At 40.5% G+C, this 27,592-nt stretch overlaps 1 protein-coding gene across 2 annotated transcripts in view; it reads right to left on the bottom strand.

Moving 5' to 3' along the window:
- Nucleotides 1-8,336: 8,336 nt before the first annotated feature.
- The window catches only part of fbxl7 (F-box and leucine-rich repeat protein 7), a 44,990-nt gene continuing 25,734 nt past the window's right edge, over nt 8,337-27,592 (bottom strand). For both annotated transcript variants that reach the window (XM_079819911.1, XM_079819912.1), the window contains 2 exons: nt 15,456-16,061; nt 8,337-9,653 (listed from right to left, as the gene is read on the bottom strand). In XM_079819911.1, the coding sequence (XP_079676037.1) occupies nt 8,917-9,653; nt 15,456-16,061 (1,343 nt within the window). In that variant the 3' untranslated portion in view covers nt 8,337-8,916. The remainder of the gene's footprint in view (nt 9,654-15,455; nt 16,062-27,592) is intronic.

The raw sequence follows: 27,592 nt of genomic DNA, 5'->3' as shown, positions 1-27,592 counted from the left end.
CTGCAAGTAACGTTGTCAAAACAGCTGTGTTCATGCCTCGAACTTAAAATCACACAGTAGGCTACTTACCTACTGTTTCTTTTCCTTAAACGTGGCTAATACCATATAAATTGTGTAACTGGGAGTATCACTGAATGTTTGCACCTTTTGTTTTGTAGGTAATAGTTGTGAATGAGTCCCATAGATTCCAATATCATGATACAGTCACTGTTAGAAAGAGCTAGTGAAGGATGAAGAACAAATGGGCAGTTTAACTATCATTCAACTATCACAAAACATGCAAGCAGCAATTGAACATACAGGAAACACACAGTATTGAGAATCAATGTAAACTTTCGAACTTTTCGATTTTTTTTTGTGTAAATTCAGCTATTATTTTGTCTTGAGGATGTGGACTATATAAACATCTGTTATGTAAAATAGCTTATTCAGGACAGTACTACATAAAAAAACACATGCAATCTATGATCCCTCTTATTTATTTATTTTTTGTAATTATTAACATTTTGCAGATTTTACAATGTAGAAGGGTCTTTAATCAGTGCTTTAGACCCGGTTCTTAAAAAAAAAAAAAAAAAAAAAAAAAAAAAAAAAATATATATATATATATATATATATATATATATATATATATATATATATATATATATATATATATATATATATATATATATATATATATATATATATATATATATATATATATATATATATATATATATATATATATATATATATATATATATATATATTAAAATCTGCACATCTATATATAAAATCAGGGTCAAATAAATATATAAATAATCAACATAAATTAATACACACATAGGATTGTGTGGGCGGATTAGTGTATAAAAAAATCAGGGCGAAATATATATAAATAATGAGCATAATAAATTCATACTAGTCCAATTTATGCTTATTAGCACTGACGTAAAACAATCACATACACATACATGCACATATACACACATTGTGTTTTCATGTTTTATGGGGACTTTCTACAGACACAATGACTTTTATACTGTACCAACTGTATATTATATCCAGTACCCCTAAACCTATCCATCACAGAAAACTTTCTAATTTTGTACAACTTTTTAAGCATTTTTACATTTTCAAAAACATCACTTTATATAATTTATAAGCTGTTTTCCTCACAGGGACCAATATTTTGGATATTGCTATCTTTTTTGTGGGACATTTTGTCAGGACATTCCATAGGCGTTACGGTTTTTATACTGAGCTAATGTCATTTTCTATCCCCTACCCCTAAACACAACCCTCACAGAAAAACATAATAAAAAAAATAAAAAAAACATTATTTACAGCCATGGCTAAAACTATTGGCAGTGGCATAAAGTTTGTGTTTCGCAAAGATTGCTTATTTCAAAGATTTTATAATCCCGTTAATAATTATCAATCTTTCATAACAGGCTGTTCCAGATTTCCCCCTACTCCTAAGTAAGAGTAGGGAAACCCCGCCCATGACTGGGGGATGATCTGCCCTTTTAGCATACACTCTAAAAAAAAAGGTTCTATATGGCACCAAAAATGGTTCTTGGCTTGTAATCATAGGGGAACCTTTTTTAGTGCTATATAGCACCAATTTTGGTGCTTCAGTGGTTCTTCAGCGGTTCTTCAGAGGTGCTATATAGCACCTTAGTCAAAGAACCGGTGAAGAACCACTGAAGAACCACTGAAGCACCAAAATTGGTGCTATATAGCACTAAAAAAAGGTTCCCCTATGATTATGAGCCAAGAACCATTTTTGGTTAGCCTGACAAGCCAGACCCACATCAAGATGTTGGGTCTGGGAACTCACCATTGACAGGGCTCAATCCGAGGGGAGGGATAAACAGTTGTCTTTCAAATTCCCTCTGCACGCAATTGGATAGCGCTACAACCAACCAGAGCAAAGATGAAGGTGAAGCCGAGCTAACGTTAGTTGATAGACTTTCGCCGTATCCGGTCGGCAAAACTCTGAACACATCATCTTTTCTTAAGAATGACTTCAGTGCCGTTCTTTGTTCTTTTCTCAAAGAAAAGCTTAACTCCAAGTCTTCCAGAGTCGCGGCCAAAGCCAATTCAAAAGACAGCTGTTCGCCAGCTTCTTTGTTTACGAGTAGCACGCAGAACCTCTGCAACTCTGTGACGTGCCGTCATTATGTTAAGCCCGCCCACTGACTCTACCCACGCTGTGATTGGCCTGACCAGAGTTTGGTTTTTCCAGCTCTCAGGTCTACTGTGAGTTGCTAGACTACACTCGCGCCAAAATAAATGTTCTGCCGCTAGGGTGCGTCTAGATTTCTAGGCAAATTTTTGGTGCCATATAGAACCTTTTTTTTTTAGAGTGTAGACACACCCCTGAGTGAGAAGCACAGAGACTGCCATTTCTGTTTACTCTCTGTATCAGCTAGCTAGAGTATTACAATGTCTGCGCCAAAAAACATTACAAATGTTCTGTTGTTGGATGTACCAACGAACGAGTCTATGACTCCCGGTATCCGAGCCACTGAGGACACTGTGGTTGAATTACATTTTTGAAGGAAATATGCAGAAGAATGTTATATATTTGTGCAAATCGTTTTACACATGACTGGTTCACCAAGGAGGGTCAATACCAACGCGTGCTCTAACTTCATATTCAGAACAAGTAAGAATGGCACTTCATATTTTGTGAATTTTTGCAAATTTCCTTTCTGAATGAGTTTTCTTGAATGCTGCACGGCTAAAGTTACCATAGTCTCTGACTGTATTCACAGAGACTAGAGCTATGCCATTAGTTTTATCCCGAAAACGCTTACCGTCTGCGTGAATCATAAACGCATTTATTATACATTGTATAGTAGTGTGACGGATGTGTTAGGATCCCACACGGGCACCTATACAACAATTTATAGAGTAACATGAGGGTGCATGCTAGTCGACGAGCTGAATCAACAACAACAACTAATGTTACATAAATGTAGCCACTAACCATTCAGAAACGTCCAGGTGCAGTCCAAATGTTGCAATCTCTTCCTGAGTCTCTCAATCGCTGTCCAACTCCGGTTTAAACATGCAAGGCTGCACTCCACAACTGACATTTTGGCTGAGAGATTTATTGTTGTTGACATTGTATCCGAACCTCGTAAAGGAGACGCTGGAAGGGGGCGGGGAGCAGCAGCTCATTTGCATTTAAAAGGACACACACAAAAATGGTGCGGTTTTGTTCATACCGAAATAGGGGCAAATTTGACAAGCTATAATAAATGATCTGGGGGGTATTTTGAGCTGATACTTCCCAAACATATTCTAGGGACACCAGCGATTTATATATCATCTTGTGAAAAGGGGCATAATATGTCCCCTTTAAGGCGATGGTCCTCTGCAGAACACAAGATCCAGGGGGCGAGGTTGGATCCAGATCCAACTCCTCCCACTTTACATATCCCTAACCCTACCTACAGTGGGGCAAAAAAGTATTTAGTCAGCCACCAATTGTGCAAGTTTTCCCACTTAATAAGATTAGTGAGGCCTGTAATTTTCACCATAGGTACACTTCAACTATGAGAGACAGAATGAGAAAAAAAAAAATCCAGAAAATCACATTGTCTGTTTTTAAAGAATTTATTGCAAATTTTGGTGGAAAATACGTATTTGGTCACCTACAAAAAAGCAAGATTTCTGGCTCTCACAGACCTGTAATTTCTTCTTTAAGAGGCTCCTCTGTCCTCCACTCGTTACCTGTATTAATGGCACCTGTTTGAACTCGTTACCAGTATAATAGACACCTGTCCACAACCTCAAACAGTCAGACTCCAAACTCCACTATGGCCAAGACCAAAGAGCTGTCAAAGGACACCAGAAACAAAATTGTAGACCTGCACCAGGCTGGGAAGACTGAATCTGCAATAGGTAAGTAGCTTGGTGTGAATAAATCAACTGTGGGAGCAATTATTAGAAAATGGAAGACATGCAAGACCCACTGATAATCTCCCTCGATCTGGGGCTCCACGCAAGATCTCACCCTGTGGGGTCAAAATGATCACAAGAACGGTGAGCAAAAATCCCAGAACCACACGGGGGGACCTAGTGAATGACCTGCAGAGAGCTGGGACCTAAGTAACAAAGGCTACCATCAGTAGCACACTACGCCACCAGGGACTCAAATCCTGCAGTGCCAGACGTGTCCCCCTGCTTAAGCAAGTACATGTCCGGGCCCATCTGAAGTTTGCTAGAGAGCATTTGGATGATCCAGAAGAGGATTGGGAGAATGTCATACAGTCAGATGAAACCAAAATAGAACTTTTTGGTAAAAACTCAACTTGTCGTGTTTGGAGGAGAAAGAATGCTGAGTTGCATCCAAAGAACACCATACTTGCTGTGAAGCATGGGGGTGGAAACATCATGCTTTCGGGTTGTTTTTCTGCAAAGGGACCAGGACGACTGATCTGTGTAAAGGAAATAATGGATGGGGCCATGTATTGTGAGATTTTGAGTAAAAACCTCCTTCCATCAGCAAGGGCATTGAAGATGAAAAGTGGCTGGGTCTTTCAGCATGACAATGATCCCAAACACACCGCCCCGGCAACGAAGGAGTGGCTTCGTAAGAAGCATTTCAAGGACCAGGGGCCTCATTTATAAAACTTTGCGTAGGATTTGCGTCAGAAGTGGCGTACGGATGAAACATAGGACGTGCGTACGCACAGAAATATTCGGATTTATAAAACCGTGCGCACGCACATCCTACGCAGTTTTCCCTTAATAAATCACAATCAATTCTAAATGTAGCGCAGCTTTTGCGGCTTCATGTCACGCCCATAGTTGCCCATAAATAGTCCGTGAAACGCCCACAAATTAATATTCATCGATTGCGAAATCATGGCAAATACAGAGAGGAAATCAAAAAAACGTAACTTCACTCAATGTGAAGTAGAAATTATCGTTGGCGAGGTGGAAAAGAGGAGAAAAATATTTTTTGGAGGGCACAGTGTGGCCATTACTAATGCCAAAAAGGCACTTGAAGTGCAAAAGGTTGCAGACGCCGTAAATGCTGTAGCCTCACAACCTCGGACCGTGGCCGAAAAAAAAGAAATGGTCGGACATCAAAGTCGAGGCAATAAAGCGTCTAGCGCTGCATCGCCAGAGTGTGTCTGCCACGGGTGGGGGAGACGGGACACCGGAGCTGACCCCTCTTGATGAGAGACTGGCGGCAATTATTGGGGAATCCCTATTAATCCCTATCCCTATTATCTACGTGGAAATGGGAAATAGTTCAGTGCAAATGTAATTTCTTGCAGCTTTCTGAATGGTTGAGACATACGTCAGTTATTTTATCGAAAATAAAACAAACTAAAGGCATTTGCATGAATACCATGATTCCGTAGCTGATGAAGAAATTTTTACTGTGAAAACAACTTTCCCCAGTGGACCATTAATACATCTATCTATCTATTTATCTATCTCCCTAATTATCTATCTATCTGTCTATCTAATTGCATCTATATCTGCTCCGCCAGACGGACACATTGACGAGAATATCAGTTTTGTACATTATTTCGTTCTGTTTACCATATTATATATGAGGATGAATTGCATAACATGTCAATATTTTTGCAGAACATATTTCACTTTTTTTTTTTGTTGCATTTCTGCTGTAATTTTCGTTTGATTTTGTTTGTTTTACACTGCAGATCGATCAAACGGGTGTTCGTGTAGGCTGTTAATTGTAATACTTGTTTTGTGAAGTCTTCAAGTTATTTATGAGAGGCATAGCCTATTGCCATTTCTTTTACACAACGGTCTACAGTTTCACACACTTTCACGTGTTTCTTCCATCTGCCGACGGTGTCGCCATTTCTCATTTCATCCGTTTTTGTGCGTACGCCTGGGTCAGAGCTTGCGTGAAGGACCGCACATTTTCCCGTCAAGTTTGCTTTTTATAAATACCAATTATTGCGTAGAGAGCGGCGTACGCCTTCTTTTGTGCGTACCAGGGCCGGCCCGTGGCATAGGCGGAATAGGCAAATGCTAGGGGCGCCACTCATCCATAGGGGCGCCAAAATGTATTACTGATACTATTTTATTAATATTAATTTGAAATATTACCAAATAAAGCGCAAAAAACTTAACCAAGTCCCCCGCCTCTTCCCGGTCCGCCTCATCAATCTCCCCCGCCGAGCTACTTGAAGGGCGTCAGAAATATAACGCGCGATCAGTTTAATGTTGGGAATTTGTTGTGTCGCGTCGCCTCTCGCCGCATCTAATGTAGACAGGATTACTTTCATTTTTTTAGGGTGCTTGGCCGCTCGCTCCAGGTGTAGACCCGGTGAAAGTTGCCTGATAATTTATGACGGATGGCCGAATTGTAGTGTCTTAAAAAACAGAAGCCCTCTGATGCAGGCAAGATAAGGGAAACGCTGCAAAAATGCTCTTCTTATTTAGTATTTGTGTCTTGTTTCTAGTCTAAATATCTAAAAATTCTTAAACCAAGATGCATTTACTAGATAAGTAAAATAATATTTTTTCTTAAGTGAGTTTATGCTTAAAACAAGCTAAATTATCTGCCAATGGGGTGAGAAAAATAATCTTGTTTCTGATTGAAATCTTGTTTCTTGTTTCTGTCCCAAACAGAAATAAGATAATTTTTCTCACCCCATTTGGCAGATAATTGTGCTAGTTTTAAGCTAAAACTCACTTCATTTAGATTTTTTCCCCCAGAAAACAAGGAAAAAATATCTAATGTCATTTTACTAGTAAATACATCTTGATTTAAGAATTTTTTGATGTTTGGACTGGACACAAGAAAAAAAATACTATAAGAAGAGCATTTTTTGCAGTGTAAAAGTGATGTAATGAATGAACAGTTTATTTAATTGCATAGTAGTAAAATACTAATGTACGCTAATTAATTCCAGTTTTACCTTAAACTATATGCAAGCAGCTGTTCTGGGTTCTCCAGAGGCCACAGACAGTGTATTTTGTAAAAAAAAAAAAAAAAAATCATATCTGTTTTTTTTAAACGCATGTAATATCACTTTTTTAATAGCCTAATGTTTTTACTCTACAGTTGTGCAGTTTTAAGGGGACATATGGACATTTTAAAATGTATTTGCCGAAATTAGTAATGATATTTATATACAGGTTTATATAAAATAGCTAAATTTTATGTAAATTTCACATTAAATATCTAAATTTCTCCAAAGTTTAATTCATGGTGAAAACATGAATGTGCATATTAGTCAAAGTTTGCTGCCATCTACTGGAAAACAAACACTTTTGCTAGTTCTCAATTGTTTGTGCATGAATGCTGGATGCAATTACTTGTTATTTGTGTTTAGGCTGTAATGTGGCATAGGTGCTATTTTTGTATAGTTTAACTATCATCAGCCTTTAAAAAATAAATAAAAATAATAATATCATGAACATAATGACGGGGTAGAATGGACTGGACATCATATAAAACAACAATAAAAAAAAAAATCAATGCATTAAAAAAATAAAACAGTACCAGTGTTTCTGCAACTTAGACTGAAAACATGTAGGTTTAGCACTACATGTTTTCAGTCTAAGTTGCGGAAACACTGGTACTGTTTTATTTTTTTAATGCATTGATTTTTTTTTTTCAAGGGGCACCAAGTAAAATCTTGCCTAGGGCAGCAAATTGGTCAGGGCCGGCCCTGGTGCGTACGCAACGTTTATAAATGAGGCCCCTGGAGTGGCCTAGCCAGTCTCCAGATCTCAACCCCATAGAAAATCTTTGGAGGGAGTTGAAAATCCATGTTGCCCAGCAACAGCCCCAAAACATCACTGCTCTAGAGGAGATCTGCATGGAGGAATGAGCCAAACTACCAGCAACAGTGTGTAAAAACCTTGTGGAGACTTACAGAAAACGTTTGACCTCTGTCATTGCCAACAAAGGGTATATAACAAAGTATTGAGATTAAATTTGGTTATTGACCAAATACTTATTTTCCACCATAATTTGCAAATAAATTCTTTAAAAATCAGACAATGTGATTTTCTGGATTTTTTCCACTAATTCTGTCTCTCATAGTTGAAGTGTACCTATGATGAAAATTACAGGCCTCTCTCATCTTTTTAAGTGGGAATACTTGCACAATTGGTGGCTGACTAAATACTTTTTTGCCCCACTGTATCTCCGCCCCCGGGGTCTGATGTTCTGTAGTGAGGGGCTACTGCCTTTAAGTAACAGCATCCTGCAGTACTTCCCTCGCCCATTAGGGGACTGCAGCACACAGGTGTACAACCACTGTAATAGCATTTCGTGTTTTTCATTCATGGACTCCGACCACTACAGGTTAGCAAGATAAAAGCAGACATCATGATTTAGTTTGATATGGCTTAGACCTCTTTATTCCACTGTGGTCTTCCATTTGTTAAACACCTGAAACAAGCCTTATTGACTATTACAAAGGTGAACGTCACAGCAAAAATGGCACTGTTTGGTAATATTCCTCAGCACTGAAACCAAGATAGAAACCAAGCTATTACAAGGCTTACATGATGAAACAACGCAAAACATTCATAACAGAGATATCAAATGTAAACACTAAAAAACGGAATTATGAACCAACGTAGTTCTGCAAAATAGTTTCATTTCTGGTTATTGTCACATCATGTAATCCTCATCAGCATCAGCAAATTGCCTACATGAAAATTCATTGCTTGAAATGTGTTACATGTAATACAATCTGACATAGAGAAGACGAGTAATCAAAAAAAATATATAAGTGAATAAAAATATAAATAGATGGATTAAAAAGTTAAGATTTCTCCCAACCATGCAAATTAAATACAGAGGTGCAGCAGTGCAAATCTCTGCCATGTTGTCTAGCAGAGACGTCACCGGCCCGGGTCAAAAGAGGTTCTCTTCTCAAATCCGTCCACACAATCTCATGTGTGCAGCTCTCAGAAAAAGGCTGGATTGGTATGTTCAATGACGCAGCGTTTACAGTGGCGTTTGACAAAGCGCAGCGCCTCCAGTGACACGTCACAGTCCTGTACATTCAGCAGCTGAAGGTCGAAGCAGTTAGCCGCAACCACCTGCAGCCCACGGCCCGTGATGCTCTCGCACGACTTCAGACTCAGTCTCTTCAGGTTGAACGAGTTTAGTGCAAGCTGCTCCAGGCCTGCGTCCGACACCAGCGGGCACTTCCCAATGTCCAGGGACTTGAGCTTGAGGCAGTTCTTGGCAAGGTGCTCAATGCCATGGTCCGTCAGTCCCTCGCAGCCACGAGCGTTCAGGTAACGCAGTCTGATGCAGTATTTAGCCACGTAGCGAATGCCCACGTCTGTGATGCGGCCGCAGTGCGCTATGCTAAGGTAGCGCAGGCGGCCCTCGAGCTTAGCAATCTCCCGCAGGCCAAAGTCACTGATGAAGCGGCAATCGCTGACGCTGAGCTCCCGCACGGATGGGCAGTAGATGACCAAGAACCGCAGGCCCTCGTCGGTCAGACGCACACAGCGCCGCAGGTAGAGGTGGGTGAGCTGAGTGCAGTGAGCTGCAATGGTGTGCAGGCCTTCGTCTTCCAAAGCAAAACAGTCAGTCATGTCAAGATAGCGGACGGAGATCTGCTGGCCATGAAGAGGGGAGAGTTTCACGGACACGTCCCGAGTCAGGCTGATGCAGGTTACCTTAGAGCACCCTGAAGAGAACAAAGATAGTGAAAGAATTCAGAACCTGATATAAAACATTTAAAAATGCAGTGTAATTTCTTTGGTTCTAGGATCACCAAATTAAGAATGATAAAAATGTATTATATTTTTATACACTGCTCAAAAAAATGAAAGCCACAATATGTAATTTTTCGCCGCTAGAGGTCGCCTATTCAAAACAAAGGCATAGCTTGATGACGCCTTGATGAAGCTTTTATTATGCCACCGCCGACCGCTTCCACTTCTTCCGCTCATGCTAATGCGGGGTAAGGCAGCGCTGTTTTATCTTGTTAGATACATTTGAGTGTTTAGAAAGTTGTTATACTCTGTGCGTTCACTCGGCGGCTACTATGAGACACTTGTTGCAGTAAACCAGATCGATATTAGGCATGGTACTCATGGTAAATCAAGAAAACAAGATTTAAACAATAAGACTAACTGTTTTGAGCTATATAATTAGTTTAGATTAGTTTTACTCTGTTGATGAATGTATCCAGTTGTATTGTGTCCAGAATGTAACAGTTGCTCACCTGTCTAATAAAACATAATATATTTAAGCGTCTTTGTTTCCATGGTTTCAACAAAATAAAACAAGAAATCGAGGGTAACACGGGTATGATGTAATTGATAGGCGACGCACAGACACGGTCCATGTCCTGGTTAAAATGGCTTATTTCTCTGGATTTGAACACTCTTGGAAACATTTGGGATAATGTAAGTACACAAGTCAACTAAATATATAACATTGTTCCAGTGGTTTTTGGATATTTTAATCCAAAAATCTTACATATTGTGTCTTTTAAGGGAACACATAATCATCAAAGTATAACACTAAGGCAGAGCTTTCCCTATCCAATGTTTTTTTTTTCCTCGTTTCAAGAAATATCTGCGTACACACGAGAGCAATGAAAACAACACAAAACGATGTAGTATCAGGCCAGTATGTGGCGCTGTAGTTCTGCCACAGAAATACACTAAAAACGGAGAAGAAGAGTTGTGGCTATAAGTGGTACACAAGCGACAACCTCCCGCAGTTTCTCTTGAAGCCAATACGGAAGTGACATATACGGCAATTCATCGACTGGCCGCTAGGGACAGGCTCCAGAAGTGAGCAGAATCCCGCCTTTTTGCCCATTTTCTGTTATCCGGGAGTGACGCGCGGCCAAGATGGTAACGGCCATCTCGTCCATACTTTGCGCTTCAAAACTGCTCATCAGAATGGACGAAACGCTGATACGGTACAAAATTTTGACGAATACAGCTAAACGCGTCTCCGTGTGGATGGGGCCTGACTGAGTCATTTAAACTTGGACACAAGTTTAAGAACAGGGATATCAATCTGTCCAATTGGGAAGCATAATTCATTGTGAATTAGTTTCACAGGCTTTGGTGTAATTGAAAGTGACAACAGGTGCATTGGAAAGGCAACAGCAAGACAACCCCCCAAAAGGGAATGATTTTGCAGGAGGTGGCCATAGACAATTGTTGCCTCCTTATTCTTCCTGACTGATTTGTTTTTAGTTTTGTGTTTTTTTACGGTTCTTATCGCTGTCTGTAGTATGAGGCAATACCTGCAACCCAATCGGGTTTACAGGCAGCCCTGCTCCTCCAGGATGGCACATCCATACCTGGTGTCGCAAGGAGGTTTGGTGTATCTCCCAGCACAGTTTCAAGAGCATGGAGGAGATACCGGGAGACAGGTTGTTAGACAAGGAAAGCTGGACAGGGACGAAGAAGGGCAACAACCCAGCAGCAGGACTGGTATCTGCTACTTTGTATGAGGAGGAAGAGGAGGAGCACTGCCAGAGCCCTACAAAATGGCCTCCAGCAGGCTACTGGTGCGCATGTTTCTGACCAAACTATCAGAAACACACTTCATGAGGGTGGCATGAGGGTTCGACGTCCTCTAATGGGACCTGTGCTTACAGCTCAGCACCATGGAGCTCGATTGGCATTTGCCAGAGAACACCAGAATTCAAGTCCACCATTGGCACCCCGTTCTCTTCACGGATGAGAGCAGGTTCACACTGACTGAGCACATTGGACAAGCGTGAAAGAGTCTTGAGATGCTGTGGAGAACGTTATGCTGCTTGCAACATGGTTTCCGGGATGAAATCCTCAGAGCCATTGTCAGACCTCATGCTGGTGCAGTGGGCTCTGTGTTCCTCTTGGTGCATGATAATGCCTGGCCTCATGTGGGTAGAGTGTGTAGGCAGATGCCATTGACTGGCCCTCACCTTCCCCAGACCAGAATCCAATTCTCCAGAATCCAATAGAGCACCACTAGGACATTATGTATCGGAGCAGACTGTCCAGGAGCTCACTGATCCCCTGATCTAGGTCTGGGACACCATCCACCATCTCATCAGGAGCATGCCCAGATTTTGTTGTGAGTGCATGCAGGCACGTGGGGGCCATACACACTACTGACCTACATTATAAGTTGCTGGGATGAACTTCATGCAAGTTGGATCAGCCTGTAACTTCAGTTTTCTACATTGATTTTTGGTATGATTTTGAATCCAGCCCTCAGATGATTCTGGTTTCCATTGACTGTTGTCACATAATTTTGTTCATAACAAATTATAGAATGTATATAAATAAAAAAAATCAAATGGAATATTTCATTCATTGAGAAGATCCAATGTGAGATTTAAGTGTTCCCTTAATTTCTTTGAGCTGTGTACAATTATTATATATTATTCATATTATTATATAATATAAGTTGTTTGCATTTAAGCTGCATATTAAGATTTTAGGATAGTCTAGGTCTACAATTAAAAAAGGCTTTTAAAACCATAAGAACCAGGACCAATTTTCTCCTTATAGGAAAATTATGGGGCATATAAAACAGACTAAATGGACCACTTGTAACATGTTTCTGCAGCTCTTTTTTAAATACAAACCCTCCTTGTGAAAGATCTGGAATGTTACATATATGTGACGGCCGTTTATGATACATTTTTAATGTTACATATATATTACATTGGGCATTTATTTCTCAGTAAAAAAAACAACAACTTTTAATCTTTTTTTTTTTTTGCTAAATATGTTTTTTTCTGTTTCTTTTCCACAACATATATCAAAATTATGCATATTTTTCAAAATTATTAAGAAAACATATCAAGCCATGGACGGATCTTCCAACACGTATGTCCTGCTTGCCGATTTTACGAATCATTGTTGTCTGTGAAACGTAGACATGCTAGCAGAGTCTGAAAATGATTGCATGACATGTTGTCAGCCACCATGGGACACCTTGTGTCATTTTCGGGCATTTAGTGCAGACCCATGCGCAGATCAATACCAATTTCCATTTCTTTAACAGTGCTGTTAACATTCTTCTGAGTTCCAGGTTTTATATAATACAGAAAAAAATATATAACTCTAAAATAATTGAATCAGCTAAATTAATTGAGCAGCTCAAAATTCCACCTACTGTTTTAAGGTTAACAGCCCGATGTGAGATTTATGTCACCACAATATTTTCGTAACATGTTTTATATCAATTTGTTCAAGAAATTTATTAAAATCAGGTTAAAACATTAGAATTGTTGCATGGGTTGAAACACCCTTTGTAAAAAAAAAAAACCAAGCGTGTTTTTGCTGCAACATGTGCTAACCAGACAAGCCACCAAGTTGGAAATGTTGCCATGGCAACAAAAAAATGCACACATTGTCACATGGCTGAAACTGGGTGTTCCTTATATGTCACTTAGAGACTTCCTGAGTTGAAATGGGGAAATAACGCTTTAAAAAGAGCTTCCCAGATAATCACCAGTGTTTGTGACACCCGCGGGTTATTTTAATATCACAGTCTATGTGCCTGAAGTATTTCGTGAGGAGAAATCCACAGATATATTATATATATATATATATATTCTTTCCTGAGAACCCATATTTTTTGCTTTATTTTTTGAGTACCAAATGCGCTCTCGGATACTTTTTTCCAGTTTTTTAAAAAAATGTCTCTGCATATTAAACTGCCATATGAAAAAATACACATTTCAGCTTTCAACTATGTCTTTGAAGATAAATTATTTAGGGACCATTATGAAAAAGAAAAATCCTACAACATTTCTTCAGAACCATGTGCATGTGATGATTTCTACTCCCAAAAGACTTTCTCATGTTGTCAGATGCACATGAAAAGAAATACCAAATGTTTGGTTTTAGATCCGTTTTTACAGAAATCGCAGAAAGCCTTGATGTAAAACATGCCATCTGAGAAATGTATCTACTCGGCTGTCTGGTCTTCACCTCTGTCATCTGATTTAACTTATGAAACCCCAGCATCAGACTTAACAGTAGAACTAAAGCTGAAGGTTATTGCAGAATATCTGAAGAAAATGAAAATGGCAGCGGAGGGTTTGATTTAAAAGAGAGACATCTGAAATGAGTCATATCAGGAGGAGTGGGGGATGGGATCTCCCCATGTCTCCTTTAGGAGCACAGCGAGAATGCAGCGCTCGAGTCCAACAGCAGGGGGACTCCAGCCGGACCCCTGCACTCACACAGGCAAAACAACAACGTGCTTGAACAGGAAGTGCAGTGCAGGAAGTTGGAAATAAAACACCAGGGAAGGGACTTGAGGACATGAGGAGGATTCTTTTCTGCATATTCAATAAATCCTACATTGTAAATGTCTATACGTAATGTAATACACCAGTTAGAAAACTGAAAGGAAATCCAGTTAAAATGTTGCCCAGTAAAGTTATTAATAACATGCACTGAGAAAACAATACTGATAAACTGATTCAAAGTCCATATAAAGGCTCTTTCAAACATTTTAAGGTATATGCACATTTAATAATGAACCTTCAGAGCCATTTATTTATACAAAATACAGCTGATCATTGATTCTCTAAATTAGGGTAGCAGATTTTCCCAAAGCACCTTAAAGTCAGAGGTCCTGGTTCTGCTTGGGTTTATGTTTCTTTGGGAAGTATAGAGAGCACAGCTATTAATACCTTTTCCAGCTTTTCCAAGAGGAAGTTCAGGACATTGCAGAATAATCTCTGTGAGTTAAAAAAAAGAACGGTCTTCTGTGCTGGACAACAAAGCAGGTGAAGCACAGGCTGTCATGGCTCTCAGTCAGTAAGTCATTTATATAGCCGAACACAAAATCCTTCTGGGTTTTTAGAGAGTTTGAAGACCAACACAGCTACTTTACTGACATGTTAGGTTGAGAATGTCAAATTGAATATCATTTTGTCAAGTCAATGCTCATTCATTATTTCCTCTTGTTATGCTTAATATCATAGGACTGTTATGATAGGATTGGATATGAAAATCAGAGCTTAATTTGATATGTGGCAGCCAAGACCGTGAAAGAGACGTTCAGAAACCAAAATTAGTCCATTTTCAACATTCAATCTAGTTCATGAATAATTTTGCATACAGTTGGGCCTATGTTGTATGATGTTAAATTACAACATAACAGTTTTGGGATGCCACTTGATGTCCAAAGTAAAATCCTGGTTCTTAAGCAAAAACCAGTTGAAACAATTAATTTATAAATAAATAATACATAAAGTAGCCTAAGTTAAAACATTTCTTATTCCTTATTTCCAATAATTCAGTTTTTGTCATAACCATTTGGAAGCTCGCTTTCATTCTTTTTTTGTAGTTGGGTAACCCTACTCCATGTGAAATCTCATTGGTCTAAAATCCTGCTATAACTGTATATTAAACATAAAATATCCTCTGATTGCATTCATTGTGGGCAGCACCTGTTTAGGACAGATAAACACTAGTAATGAAACCAAACATTCTCACTCAAACTGAATTACCTGAAACATCCAGGTGTTCCAGGTTGGGGCAGCGTGACACCACCTCAAACACGGCCTCGTTGGACACGTTATAACAGCCGGCCACCTCTAAGTGACGTAGTTCTGGGCAGCACTGAGCCACTGTGTACAGTCCTCGGTCAGTCAGCCTCCGACAGCCACTGACCACCACCGTCTCCAGGGTCAGACACACATTGGGGGTGTCCTGGCACAGTCTGCGAGTGAGAACCCGAAGCGCGCGGTCCACGTGTAGCACGTCTCCCGTCAGACGAATAGTCCTCCACAAGCGTGGGTCCCACGCCAAGTTGTACCAGCGCCGACACACGCGGGCGCACCGGCACAGCTGGTTGGTGGGCAGGTGGGTGAAGATCTGTAGGAAGGCATGGTCAGGGAGAATGTCGATGGGCGCCCCCTGCTGGTCTCTCGGTTGCCGCAGGCCCCTTTGAGGATGGGTGAGGGAAGTGGGCGGCGTGTGGACCATGGCGATGGTTTCCGTGCCGAACGTGGAAGAGGATGTAGAGGAGCCATTAAGTACGGCTGAAGATGAACGAGGTGGCAAAATCAGAGCTGGACTTGGCGTACTCACTGTTCGCATACTAAGATCCGAATCTGGGAAGAAGGGAAATAGAAAAATAAACAGGAAAGGCAGAGAGAAAGAGAGAAAGACAAGAACACACTATGATACTGCACTCAGACCACTCTGAAAACATCATTATGTAACACAGACAAGTTGCTGAAATAATGTAAATAAAAAGCAGTCTTTCCTTTCCAAATCATTTCCTCAGTTAATGCATTGTCTTTCTGCACATGCAAAGCGCTCGGCTCAATCCCGCAATGTTGACTGAGGTAGAAAGTGTTTCATAGCTTAAGAAAAAATGACTCCCTGGCAGTGTTGTTGAGATCTAGCATGTACATGCAGCCTGCAAAAGCCATATTCACAGTCTAATTTCCCATGAATTTCCTCCACTGTATGATCTGGCCCGGTTTGTGCCTGAAACCCCAGATTCAAATGTATCAGGCCTTATTTAGTTTTTCCCCAATCATCAGGGCAGTAATGACTGGATGAGGATCAAGGGTTACCAAGCTTTTATTATTCCATTTGATTAAACTGCGTGCTGCTTAACTGCAATATGTATTGTTAAGCAGAACTCAAGTTCAACTCTGTTATTTCCATTAATTTATGGGCATGATGACCCCATTGTTCCCTTTGACAGATGTTTTTTTGTCTCCTACAGTTTCACAGTGCACTGTGTTGAGTAATGGGAAACAGCAGCGCATGATCATATTCCATTTATGAGGCTTCCATTGACAAGAATCTGAGAGCTAGCTCATTCTTCAAGCACTGTCTTTATAAGGATTACATCTCTAGAACATAAAGCGTGGATGGCCGATGATCTTGTCCAATTAAGTGAACAAAAAACAGAAATTATCCTCTTTGGCTGTACAGTTTGAAATAAGACTGTAAAGGATAACTTGGGCCCATGGGGTAGTTACAGGGTCAAGTAAAAAAAACTTTTTTTAATCTAAGGACAATAGCTACATTAAAATCGAGCTAGCGATTTGGAAAAAGTAATTCATGCTTTTATCTTTTCACGTTTAGATTATTGTAATGGCATTTATTTTGGGACTTGTCATTCACATGTTGCACTTCTACGGCTAGTTCAAAATGTTGCTGCAAGACTGCTCATGAATGCCAAGAAGACTGACCATATTGCTCCATTGTTATCCTCATTGGGATGGTTACCAGTGTAATATCGGGTTCAATACAAGATTTTGATGTATGTTTTTAAAGCAGTTTATGGAACGGCTCCAGAATACTTAGTTGAGCTTATTAAGCCTTATTAAGCCCCTCAAATAAGCTCCTGTGAACTATTCCCAGAGTGCATCTTAAAGGGTTAGTTCACCCAAAAATGAAAATAATGTAATTTATTACTCACCCTCATGTAGTTCGACACCCGTAAGACTTAAGAAAAATTAAGATATTTTTGTTGAAATCCGATGGCTCAGTGAGGCCTGCATAGGCAGCAATGGAATTTACACTCTCAAGATCCATTAATGTACTAAAAACATATTTAAATCAGTCCATGTGAGTACAGAGGTTCAATATTAATATTATAAAGCGACGTGAATATTTTACGTGTGCCAAAAAAAATCCCGAAATAACGACTTGTATAGTGATAACCGATTTCAAAACACTGCTTCATGAAGCTTCGGAGCGTATCGAATCAGCGAGTCGATTCAGTGTTTCGGAGCGCCAAAGTTACGTGATTTCAGCAGTTTGGCGGTTTGACACACGATCAAATCATGACTCGACTCGCTGATTCGATACGCTCCGAAGCTTCATGAAGCAGTGTTTTGAAATCGGTTATCACTATACAAGTCGTTATTTCATTTTTTTATATTCTCGTCGTTTTATAATATTAATATTGAACCACTGTACTCACATGAACTGATTTAAATATGTTTTTAGTACATTAATGGATCTTGAGAGTGTAAATTTCCTTGCTGCCTATGCAGGCCTCACTGAGCCTTCGGATTTCAACAAAAATATCTTAATTTGTGTTCCGAAGATGAACGATCTTACGGGTGTGGAACGGCATTAAGGTGAGTAATAAATTACATTATTTTCATTTTTGGGTGAACTAACCCTTTAAATTGTAGGGTGGTCATGCTTTCACTGACGCTGGTCCAATATTATGGAACAACCTGCCCTTTGTGGTTAGGTCTTCCTCAACTTTAAATACCTTTAGGTACCGCCTAGTCATACCTGTTCTCTTGTGCATTCTATACATTATTTTAATGCGTGTTTTATTAGTTGTTGTTCTGTTGTCTTTTTTTTATTGTATTTATTCTTTTTTGTTTATATTATTTGTAATGTACAGCACTTTGGAGTGACTGTGCAGCCTGAAAGGTGCTTTATAAATGAATAAATACAACACAAATACATTGATTGACAAATTTAACAAACTTCTGCTCCGATTAAATATTTGGAGAGAAAAGTGATTATATTATATATATATTATTAATTATTATATTATATTATATTATATTATATTATATTATATTATATTATATTATATTATATTATATTATATTAATTATATTAATTATATTAATTATATTAATTATATTATATTATATTATATTATATTATATTATATTATATTATATTATTCAAATGTAATTTCAATTAATTTAGAACAATTCTTGCAAAAGCTGTTTACATATTACATAAATCTCTAAAATACTTGGCCTTAACTATCTATATTAAACATGACATTTTTTTAAATGCATGTGCAAGAACCATTAATGGTAGTAAACACCATTTGGTTACAGTATTTTTAAAAATCAGATCTTATTCAGAACAGGCTATTGGTTCTAAACCATATAATCAATAAAAAAGTAAATACAAAATGCTCGAAGAAACAGGAAACAGTAAGGACAAAACCCACACACACAACTCCAAGTGCCAGAAGGGAACATAGAGTGAGACATTTAGCTTTGATTGAATTGCTACAGCCACCACATTCACAAACTTAGTCCTCAGAGCAGCCAAGGTCCTATAATGTTATAGGGAGCCACTAAAGTTGGCAGAAGAAGCAGAAGCCAATTACGTTTTAATGTCACCACTAGAGACGAAGTATTGGAAGTGGCCGTGTAGGCTGGCCCTGAGCACTGACTCACACGATAGATCACCGCCCTCACTACAAGCTGATTTACACTGCTTTGCACAGCTAATACAAAACATTAGCTCCTGAACAAACAGTAGGAGGAGCTTGTGGTGGTCATTTTCAAAACACTAATGCTGGGAAATCCAGCTTAAACCAACAGCTGATTTGACATGGTTTCATTTATGGACATTAGCTGGTCCAAACTGGTTGATCATGCCAAATTATCAGCTGGACAACTTGGTTTCGACCTGGATCTGCTGTCTTATCACAGAGTGGTCCTAAAGACCTCTGTTGACACAGAGTGGTCCTAAAGACAGCAAATTAGCTTGCTTCTATTTTGCTTTTCATAACAAATATTACTATCAGCATGGCAATTAGAGTGAAAAGTTTAATTGAAGAATTCATTTCAAAAAGGCCCCTTTTGCTTTAATGACAGGAACATTTGAGCTGCATTAACACATGATCATGTGATTTGAGAATAATCCAATGAGTTAAATTTGACCATCTGTTAATTAGCAGGGTCAGTGTCACAATATTGCATATCTGAAAGTTGTTTCACAGGTTTTAACCACCGGGGAACGTCTTGCTCAATTTATCTTGCTAAATGCTAGAAGTGTCAAGTTGCTTATTGTCAGAACTCAACAGGTGGCTAAAAGAATATTTCCTGAGTTAACAGTTTATACAGTCACATACAGAATTTTCTCTTCGACAGATTGACTAAACATTAAAGCAGCAGCCATAATCAGGGTGCCAGTGTCTGTTTCACACATTCGTACTGTATTACTCAAGCACACAATGGGATTTCAGCAGCTTAAAGCTCCTCGGTCAGAGGGCTGGAGAGCAGTCGCTCTGATACTAAAGTGTGTCAGGCTGCTAAGAAGAGGATTAAAAACCTACTAATCCTCCATTAGTGTTAAATCAATGGCTCATCTGTGAAACCTCCACAAGAGTAGCTCTGTACCAATCCAATGACCACAAGCATATGGAGAAACCTGCTTCTGGTACTTTTGCATTTTCAAACTGCTTCTTAAGGTCATGCTTGAAAATATATGGTGTAGCCTTTTAGTAATGTTTGCGATATAGGAAAAAGTCAATTTTTTTTTTCTCTCCAAGCCTCCGAGTTTTATTTGCTCCAGTTATTTTCTTGTAAATCCCCCAAAACTCATGGTTTAAAGAAGTAACTTTGCCAAATTTAACCCAAAACCACATATAATGCCACAGAAGCCATAATTACCTCAAGCCACGAATTGTATCTCATTATTGCATTTATTTTAAGACCGTTCCATGGCTGTTCTGGTTGCAATCTAATGAAAATGAGGTGAAAACATGAAACTTGAAGCTAAACTAAAACGTTATTAATGTCAATGTACAACTTAAACAGTTTTTCCTACAAACCATTGGTAGTCGAACCTTACAAATGTGAAGTACTTCTGTGGCGTTTGTGTGAATTATTCAGGGGAGGCCTTATTCCTCCTTTCAGCAAAGAGTTAAAGTCTGTCTTTGGTGCATACTAGACTGTGTATTGGTATGCCAGGCAGGTGTAATGAGGTTCTCAGACATAAAACTACTCCAGTGAAAAGATGCCAACCAGCCATTTAATCCACTGACTAATGCGCTCTCTGACAAAAGGTTTAAAAAAAATGCAGACAAAAAACAAAGCATCCAATGTTTCAAAGCAAAAAACACTGTTTGAGGCTTGTTTGCAACCAGGTTCACAACCCAAGTACAGTTTACTTTCCCAGCACTTCTTTTTATTCTCTCATCAAAAATAAAAGGGAGCTGGGATAAGTGTTAAGCCGTTGTTTGTGAAATGGCACACAAATATTGCTTAGCGTGGTGATTTTGATATTGACTTTCAATCACAAAAGAGATATGTATTCAACATATTAATTTATGTTGTTTTAGAACGCTGCCTCTGTTTTTATCCATTCAATGAAAGTTAATAGGTTCCAAACAACATTGGATCAAAAATGACTCTTGCTGTATGGACAAAACATTGAGATATATTTAAAATATTTAAAAATCCTCACTGCTTTATATTGAAGACAGGACTAGATTAACTTTGAGGTAGTTTGACCTTGGAGCTACCATTGCATTATATTTCACCCAAGCACTCTGAGGCTGAAAACAACGTAATGAAGAAGAAAATGTGTCAATTCAATTTCAAACCTCCATTTATAATCATTAAGCCTTCTTATTTCTATTTACTGCAATGGGCCCCAATAAAGTTGCATTTGCAACTTTCAAATAACGCAAACAATTTCCAAATATTAACCAAAACACAGCATTTTTGCAACCTATTCAGCAAAACTCTGCCAAAGCTGTGCCACAAAGCATGCAATTCATTTAACCAAAAGACTGAGAGCAAATGTTCAATATCAGGTTGAGCTGTCTAGTCTTCCCATAGCCTGGCACCGAGATAGGTGTAGGTAAATGTTTTAAAACACACGGAACAAAACAAATCGACGGATGAGAATGTGAAGAATGCCATTTTACCCCGTAGCTCACTTAAGCAAAGTCTGCTGTGAACTCTCAGACTCATCACTCCTCCAGCTGTTCAGCATCCCGTCACTCACTGACCTCTGAACAATGTCAGCTGGGAATGTTTTCCTGCACACCTCTATAATCCGAGACGACGCTGTTAATGTGGCCCGTACAATCATTCTTAATCGCACAGCTGTCAGCTCTGGGATTGATTAGTTGTTCCTCTTACGAAAGCTTCCTGTTGTTGAACTTTAAGACCTTTATTCATACATACTTCATAGTCTGCTTCTGAATAATCAAATCTGATAGATATGCTATGTTCTCACAGTCTTTTTGAAAGCACCAAATGGAAACAATGCGCAGAGAACGAGTGGTTGGGAGGGAATCACGGTTACAAATTTGACACAGAAAGTCCCGTTTCATCTCAGGAGTGTTCCAGGGGTAACTGCTCGCAAATATGCCTAATGCAGATTGGATATCTTAAGACAGGACCCTTTAACCATAATCTCGGTTGAAATCTTCTACCTTTAGAAGGATGAAAATGAGATGTTTGGAGTTAAGGCCAGCTTCCATGTTTTGAGCAGACTCCAAAGGGTCTGGAATGAGGGTGAACGGGAGGTCAGACCCACTCACTCATGTTGTTTACTCATGCACAGATGACTGCACAGCTCCACGCAGGCCACTATCAGGGGAATCACCACTAGCCAAAACGAAGAATTCAGCTCCTGCTGTTGTGTTAAACACGCCAGGCAGATTTCAAACCTGCAAACACCACATCAGTCAAAGTTGCAAATATGCTGTTAAATAATCCATCACATTCACAATACATTGATGCCCCCCCCCCCCCCCCCCTTAAAAATGCTGCCTCCAACAAGGCATGTCCGAATCCAATGATTGTATCAGATCCTGTCTACTGAGATACCTTCATCTGGGGGGTATTCCAGAAAGCAGGTTATGTGACATACCTGGGTATGTTTAAGAGCGGATAACCTCAACTTTCGGTTTCAATAACGGAGGTAACTTTCAGGGTATGTAAGTAGCCATAGCAACTCACTCTCTGAACATAACCTTAGATGTGCACTAAGTAGGTTATGTAAATCGCCATTAAACAAAAGAAGAAGAGGAAGTTGAATGGCGCGCTCTTTCTTAGTGTCTGTTTCCATGGTGAATCATCAATTCGTTGCTCTGTTGAGAATGCCTTGGGTGTTAACCAGCTGAGTTGTCTGAACTTACTCCCGGACTCGTTTTTGGAACCAGCATACCTTGAGAAAGCAAGGTTTGGGTCAATAAACCGAGAGTTCAAGGTATATGTGACGGTAAGTTGACCTTGCTTTCTGGAATACCCCCCTGAAGGTGTATCCTTCACTGCCAGAGCAAAACTTCCCTGTATTGCTCACTGTATTATACATACAATTCTGTGGAAAAACGTCATCTTACAAAAGATTTTAAAAAACAGTGTCTGAAAGTTGCGGCTGGTGGTCAGTTTTTTCACTTTTTTCAACTTTTGACAATTTAAATTAGTATCGTAGTAATTAAATATTAAATATTAACATTATTATTACCAAAGCTCTCACTATTTTGTTGTAGATCCATCATGCTGCATGAGAAGCCTGTTGGAAATCAGTTTAGGATTGTACGCAAATGCGAAGTGAGGTCATTGGCTTATAGAGCAGTGAGGCAACAAGTTTTCAGACCCAACTGTAATTCACCACTCTGTACTCTGCTTGCAACTTCAGTCTCACAACCTCAGGTCTCCAATCTCACCATCAATTCATGGTTTTAGTTCAAAGAAACAAAATGTGACGTCTTAAGACATGTCTCTTTCACTTTGACACCGAGCGTGACCTCTGGCAGCAGACAGTAATCTGATCTCACATCGCAACCTCTGGAACTTGTAACATTGTGGTGTCGGGGGCCAGAGACTGTAGCTGCTGGACTTTGATTCAGCAAAACTTGCTTTCTTAAGTGTCAGAACTATTAAGCTCAAACGTCACGCCAAGAAATGAAATAATCATCAATGTAAAAGTACTAGGGTTCATAAGAGACGGATCTTTCCATCTGCAGCGGCAGCATTTGAGTCGTTCAGCTCTATCAGAGGTTGTTGACAGACCTGGCACTCCTTGCGCTTGGCTCATCTGTCAGTCTAACCACAGTTCCTGACAGACGCTGGTTCTGCATATGTCTCAGCTGTGCCCCTTCCAGCTTCTAGAGGGGCATCTTGTTTTGATTAAAATGCCTTCGGAGCTTCTCATGCGAGATTCTGGGGCTCTGCAGCGTTTGTGCGTTTAAGAGCAGCTGTGCTCGTGCACTACCAGCGAAACACATGGACTAATCACTCTTTCCCAATCCCACTTTATTCTGACATTAACTTGCATATTAATAAGCAATTCATATGTGTTCTGCATTATCCTGCATTTTTAAAAGAGATCCACTACTGAAACAAATGTGGTGGAACAAATGTGGGAGCTAAATTATTTGCACTGTTCAAAAGTTGTTCAAAGGTTCACCATCTTAAGCAGTATCAGGTATCAAAGCAAAAGGTGCAGAGAAGCATGTTCAGTTCCGGCAAAAGCATACAATTTGCGTTTTGTTTGTTTATTTTATTTTGTGCATTTATTCATAACGGTATACGGAGAAGTCAAACCATTTCATCTCTTTGATGATTCACTCTCTAATTATCATATTAAAAATAAGTGAAGTAACCGTGTCACCATAAATATTGTTCTAGAAATATTCCTCCTCATGTGCGCAGGATTCATCTTATTTAATCAAAAACATCATAAAGGAAATATTCAAACATCTGGTGTTCAAACCAGAGCTTTGCCACAGTAAAGGAGGAGAAGGAAAGGCATTTCATGTTCCTAACCAGTCTGCCCGGTTCTCATTCTCTCCCCTCCTCAGTTTGGAAAGCCAGGCTGGTGATGCATAAAGCAGAGAGGATCTGGAGAAACAGTCTGAAGCCTGATCACCCTCATCCTGGCCTGGGCCCCCTTACACAAATTAACCACATGTACACTCTGCCTGCACACAAATTTCTACATTAGCAGATGACGTCCGGAGAAAATTAAATACAAGAAACTGTGTTCTGTCACGTTAGGCTGTAGTAACGACACAATGCAGGAGAATATGAAACAAATAGACTTTAATTCCAGGGAAAACTCAGGGAAACAGAATATACAACTCTTACACATCAATGACACGGAACAATGAGCAAACAAAACAGGAAGTATAAACACAGGTTAACAAAGGGAACTAAAAAGGAACAGTTGAACCGAATGAAAACTAATGTGTAGCCAAGGAAACTAACAAGAACTAATGCAGACACAATAGGAACTAAACTAAACAGAACATGACCTTGACAGTAGTCCCCCCTACTGGAAGGGGCATCCTTGCACCGTGGAGCTGGTGACGGACAAGGACCAGGAGGAGTTGGTGGATACAGACACCATGGTGGAGTCGACGGTGGGAGAAGCCAGTGTGGAGCTTGGCTGAAGGGCTGGGCGGAACCAGGGGACTGACAAACGGAGGCGGAACCAGGGTGCGTGGAGTATCTGGCGGAGCAGAGAGGCCGACAGACCAGGGCGACATCCACGGCCTTGAAGCCCAAGGTGGAGCTGCTGGCTCGTGGAACTGAGGCAGAGATGGGGACTCGCCTGACCAGGGCGATGATGGGGCAAGCAAGGACAACAGGGAAACTGGAAGAAGGGAGGAGCCCGATGGAACCGAAGGAGCGGAGGGTGGAGGTGCAGCCAAAGACCTGGAAGTCCGTGGCGGAAGCTGAGCATTGACCGACTGAGGTTGATCTGGAGGGACGAGGGAGCATGGAGGAGTCCCAAGGCAGACAGCCCACAGTGGAGATGAGGGAACGCAGAGTCGGGGCGGAGCCAACGGGCTGACAGGGAGAGGTGAAGGTGGGGAGGGACGAGGTGCAGTCGAGCTGGTGGAGGGGAAGCCAGAGGCAGAGCTGAAGAGCTGCACAGAGCTCCACCGGTGGATCCAGGGGACTGGACGGAACCAGTGAAGGGAATGGGACCAGGAAGTCGGGTGCAAACATAGGAGGAGGAAGATATCCGGACGGGACCGGAGCATCCAGACAGCCAGACAGACCGGCGGAAAAGGCAAAGACTCGAGGGTGGGGAAACTGGATCTGCGGACCACAGATTGATTAGGCAGAGGTCGTGTCAGGGCAAGCTCGGTGGGTGCCTCAGGATTGCAGGCTGTGAGAGGGAAGTTGTTGTGCCGGAGTACTCCAGCACATTCAGGTGTTCTGGGAGGAGGAGAAGGCGCCACGCTGGCAAGTCCAGTATTTCAAATCTCTTTAGGTTCTGTGTTCTGTCTAAGGGCTGTTTAAGGGCAGTCGTGGCCTAATGTTTAGAGAGTCGGACATGTAACCCGAAGGTTGCGGGTTCGAGTCTAAGGTCCGGCAGGAATTGTCGGTGGGGGAGTGAATAACCAGCGCTCTCCTCCACCCTCAATACCACGACTGAGATGAGACCCTTGAGCAAGGCACAGAACCCCCAACTGCTCCCCGGGTGCCGCAGCGATTTTCACCAGGTTTGCACACACTGCAGGAGGGATTTTGGCCCAATCCTCCACACAGATCTACTCTAGATCAGTCAGGTTTCTGGCCTGTTGCTGAGAAACACAGAGTTTGAGCTCCCTCCAAAGATTCTCTATTGGGTTAAGGTCTGAAGACTGGCTAGGCCACGCCAGAACCTTGATATGCTTCTTACAGAGCCACTCCTTGGTTATCCTGGCTGTGTGCTTCGGGTCATTGTCATGTTGGAAGACCCAGCCTCGACCCATCTTCAATGCTCTGACTGAGGGAAGGAGGTTGTTCCCCAAAATCTCGCAATAAATGCCCCGGTCATCCTCTCCTTAATACAGTGCAGTCGCCCTGTCCCATGTGCAGAAAAACACCCCCAAAGCATGATGCTACCACCCCCATGCTTCACAGTAGGGATGGTGTTCTTGGGATGGTACTCATCATTCTTCTTCCTCCAAACACGTTTAGTGGAATTATGACCAAAAAGTTATATTTTGGTCTCATCTGACCACATGACTTTCTCCCATGACTCCTCTGGATCATCCAAATGGTCATTGGCAAACTTAAGACGGGCCTGGACATGTGCTGGTTTAAGCAGGGGAACCTTCCGTGCCATGCATGATTTCAAACCATGACGTCTTAGTGTATTACCAACAGTAACCTTGGAAACGTGGTCCCAGCTCTTTTCAGGTCATTGACCAGCTCCTCCCGTGTAGTTCTGGGCTGATTTCTCACCTTTCTTAGGATCATTGAGACCCCACGAGGTGAGATCTTGCATGGAGCCCCAGTCCGAGGGAGATTGACAGTCATGTTTAGCTTCTTCCACTTTCTAATGATTGCTCCAACAGTGGACCTTTTTTCACCAAGCTGCTTGGCAATTTCCCCGTAGCCCTTTCCAGCCTTGTGGAGGTCTACAATTTTCTCTCTAGTGTCTTTGGACAGCTCTTTGGTCTTGGCCATGTTAGTAGTTGGATTCTTACTGATTGTATGGGGTGGACAGGTGTCTTTATACAGCTAACGACCTCAAACAGGTGCATCTAATTTAGGATAATAAATGGAGTGGAGGTGGACATTTAAAGGCAGACTAACAGGTCTTTGAGGGTCAGAATTCTAGCTGATAGACAGGTGTTCAAATACTTATTTTCCTCACTGTATATAAGTTAACAAACGGAACTAAACAGGAACAGCTGAACTTAATGCAAACTAATGTGTAGTTGGAAACTAACCATGGAAACTAACAAGAACTAATGCAGACACGACAGGAACTAAACAGAACATGACCGTGACAGTGCACAGCAAAGTGAAGACAATGATTTTTTTTATGTCAGTCATTTTTTGTGTGTTGTTCCATGAGTTCACATAGATTAAGTTTCTAAACAAAGTTTCTAACATCTTTAAAAGGGTTTTGGCAGAGGATTAACAGATTCAATAAAAATATA

The sequence above is a fragment of the Gobio gobio genome, assembly GCF_949357685.1.
Source record: "Gobio gobio genome assembly, chromosome: 6".
NCBI lineage: Eukaryota > Metazoa > Chordata > Actinopteri > Cypriniformes > Gobionidae > Gobio > Gobio gobio.
This window is presented reverse-complemented; position numbering and strand designations above follow the sequence as displayed.